Source organism: Crocuta crocuta, unplaced genomic scaffold (assembly GCF_008692635.1).
Source record: "Crocuta crocuta isolate KB4526 unplaced genomic scaffold, BGI_CrCroc_1.0 scaffold132, whole genome shotgun sequence".
NCBI classification, from domain to species: Eukaryota; Metazoa; Chordata; class Mammalia; order Carnivora; family Hyaenidae; genus Crocuta; species Crocuta crocuta.
The window spans coordinates 3,154,599-3,158,135 of NW_027528611.1; the positions used below are offsets into that span (position 1 = coordinate 3,154,599).

General features: G+C 62.7%; 1 protein-coding gene across 3 annotated transcripts in view; it reads left to right on the top strand.

Annotated features, from left to right (window-relative positions):
* The window catches only part of TEAD3 (TEA domain transcription factor 3), a 20,179-nt gene that overhangs the window by 7,665 nt on the left and 8,977 nt on the right, over positions 1-3,537 (top strand). For all 3 annotated transcript variants that reach the window (XM_077754911.1, XM_077754910.1, XM_077754909.1), the window contains exons 2-3: positions 592-843; positions 2,623-2,687. In XM_077754911.1, the coding sequence (XP_077611037.1) occupies positions 592-843; positions 2,623-2,687 (317 nt within the window). The remainder of the gene's footprint in view (positions 1-591; positions 844-2,622; positions 2,688-3,537) is intronic.

Below are 3,537 nucleotides of genomic sequence, written 5' to 3' on the forward strand. Positions count from 1 at the left end.
GGGAAGATTGAAGGGGGGGGGTCCCTGGTTGGGGATGCTCAAGACCCGAGGAGGAGCAGGCAGAGTCAGAGGCGAGCAGCCCCTCTGAGAGCTGCAGACATGGCAGGCCCCGCTCCTGTGTCTCCTCTCTTTGCTCATCACGATGCCCTTGGCAGCTGCATGACCTTGGGAGCCTCAGTCTCTCGTGTGAATAATGGGCACCAGTCCTTGCCCTCCCTGCCTTAGTGTTGAGGCTTGAATGAATGTGACTGTGTTTCTTCCCCACAAAAGTGCCATGTAGATATCAGCCATTATTATCCATCGATCACCACCAGTACTGCGTCTGAGTGATATGAGTCAGGCCCTGGGGGTTGGTACTTTGTCATGATCTCATTTCCCTCACAACCTCAAGGAGCCCTTTTCCTGCCTTATAGGACTGTCTTATAGGACCACCGCTCAGAGAGGTGATGTAGCTCCTTCAAGGTCACACAGCGCCTAACCCCTGGCTCCCCCCACCCCCGCCCTGCCCCGTGGCGCCTGCCCCCTGGGCGGCGGGAGATTGCTGTGACCTGGGAGAAGCCTGGCCCTAACCCCTGTGTGTCTGCCCCACAGGCTCCGGCCGCCCAGCGGGCTCAGGCCCAGAGCCCAGAGCAACCAGCACAATAGCGTCCAACAGCTGGAATGCCAGCAGCAGCCCCGGGGAGGCCCGGGAGGATGGGCCTGAGGGCCTGGACAAGGGGCTGGACAACGACGCGGAGGGCGTGTGGAGCCCCGACATCGAGCAGAGCTTCCAGGAGGCCCTGGCCATCTACCCGCCCTGCGGCCGCCGCAAGATCATCCTGTCGGACGAGGGCAAGATGTACGGTGCGTGTGGGAAGGCACAGGGGACACTGGACAGGACGACGCTGGAGAGGTGGCCCGGCCCTCCCGGCCCCTCCCCCTGCTCTCTGCCCCCTCACCCGACCGGTTTGGCGAAGGCCTGTGAGGCCGCAGGCCCGCCACGGGCGAGTCTGGGCGTGTGAGCCTGTGTGTCTGGATCCTCCTCATAAACAAGCCAGGCCTGAGCGAGGCCCACACCTTGACACCCCCCCACCCTGTCGGCTCCTCCTCCCCTCCCCCTGCTGGCCTGCGGGTTTCAGGGTGACTCAGTGGACACAGGAAACTGGGTCAGTCCAATGTGCTCCAGGCTAGACCCGGGACAAGGTCCCTCCCCACAGACGGTGTGGGGAGGCCCCACGGCGAGACCTGGGGTGTCCTACTGGCCGGTTCCCTCCAGTTCCTGGGTGCGAGATGGGAACTGGCCGTGTGGCAACAAGGGCCTGGGCTAGGAAGTTGGATAGACCGGAGGGGGGGGAGCGGGGGGCACCTTTAATCATCCACCCGCCTCCCAGGTCTCTCCTGCTCTCTGGGCCCACTCTCTGCCACCTTGCCCATCCCTCACCTCCAGAAAGGAGTGTCCCCTCTTGTCCAGCCCTGAGAGGGCTCTCCCAGAGCTGCATTTGTAGGATAACTCAACCCTTCTGGGCCTGGCTCCCCGCCAGCTCCCTCCAACCCTCCCTGAGAGCCTCCCTTGCCCCTGAGTGGGGCAAGCCCTTAGCCTCCCCTCCTGGCATCCGTGGCCTTGGCGGGGGCCGGGAAGGAGACAGCTGGCCCGGGGGCTAAGGGCTGCCGAGTCCCTTGTCCCCACCCTCTGTGCCATGCTCACCCTAGCCCCAAGCCCACTCGCGGGGCGGGGGCTGCCTGTCCCTGCTGCCACCTCCCAGACGGCTGGGGCAGCCCCACGGGGTATTTTTAGACAGGGCGGAGGGAGTGGGGTGGAGAGGGGCAGGCAGGAAGGGAGGGGCGGTGGGGCCAGTTCTGTCATGGAAGAGGAATTTGGAGAATGTGGCCCTTCTGGGGAGGTGATGGGGTTGGGGGCCAGGGAGCCTGGATTTGGGGCATAAAAGGTATTGGCCAAGCATCCACCAGCATCTCAGCAAGGCAGGAGAGGCACTGGTGACCCGTGACATGGGGGTGACAGGCTCAAGGACACAGCTATGTGCTCGGTGACATCTTGACACAGGCTGTCAGTGCAGAAGGTGTGGTGGAGACCACCGGGTCCTTCCTGCCTGTTTCACCAGCGAAGGGAAGGGACTTGTCTGGGGTCCGGCCTCATGGCAAGGACCGCTAGGACCGGAGCCCATCCAGAGCTCGGTCAGACGCCCATGGGGACACAGGCCACCTATGGCAGGCCTCACACGTGAACACTGGTGACTGTCACCAGGAGGATGGAAGCGCCAGGGCTAGGAGTGAGCTAGGAGAGAGCGGCCCGGCTGGCAGGCGGCCTGCCCCTGCCCCACCTTCCCTCCTCCCACTCTGCTGCCCCCTGGCCACAGGTCCCGGAGCGAGCAGCCCCCCGGGAGCAGCCCCCTGGGTCCCGGGCAGCAAGGGAGCACCTGGGACTCCTGGACCCTTCATCTGGCCGGCTTGTGCCCGGCTTGTGCCCTTGGGGTGCCCCGTGGGGTCAGTCGGAATGAAGAGGGTCGGGGAGGGAGCAGAGAGCAGTGTCAGTGGCGGGGAGGGGGGAGGCCTGTGGGGTTCCCAGCTTGGGGCGGGGAAGGGAGGGTCTTGGCCCCTCTTCATTTTTCTCTCGCCCTGATCCAGGTCGAAATGAGTTGATTGCACGCTACATTAAATTGAGGACGGGGAAGACGCGGACGAGAAAACAGGTAGGGAGGCGGGACTGCCACATCCCCTCTGTGCACACGCACTCCCCAGGCCGCTCTTCCCGCTGTCCTAGAGAAAGGGGCACTGTCCTCTCTGGCCGGCCGCCACTATCCCGCCTGAGTGACCCTTGAGAAGCCCGCGGGGCAGCCGCTGCAGTGCAAAGTTGCTGCCCTGAGTGGCTCACTGGGCAGTCAGCGGCACAGACGGCTGCGGTGACAGACTAGTGCGGAGCAGGGCAGCGTGGCCAACATAAGAGTGTGTGCGGTCCGACAATGGTCTGACCTGGACCGGGCAGGGGTGGGGAGGAGAGGGGCCGCCAGGCTTTCTGGAGGAGGTATCACCCAAGCTGCATTTTTAAGAAGGAATTTGGGATTTAGCCAGGCATAAAAAGGGGAAAGGATTCCTCTAGGCTGAGGAAGCTGGATACACATGTAATAATTGTGAACCCATACAGGGCTTATTCTATATTAATGTATTTATTCCTCACAGTAACCTTATGAGGTAGGTATAGTAATTCTCTCCATTTCACAGATGAGAAAACTGAGGCATGGGGAAGTTAAGTAACTTCCTCAAGGTCACGTGGCTGGTAGGGGGTGGATCCGGAACGCAACCCACTGGGTGGGAAAGAGCCATCAGTCAGCAGCGTGGTGGGTGGAGAGAGGGGTGGGGAGAGCTGAGGATGGTGTGAGGTTGGCTGGAGGCCTGAGGGACAGGTTTCCCCTCCAGGCAGCTGGGTCCAAGGAAGGGACTAGAACAGGGAGTGGCAGGTGGCAGCTGTCAAGGAATGTTGGCCCTGGAGCAGCTGGGGCGGTGGATCTGGGAGGGCCAGGCAGAGGCAGGGACCTCGAGCCG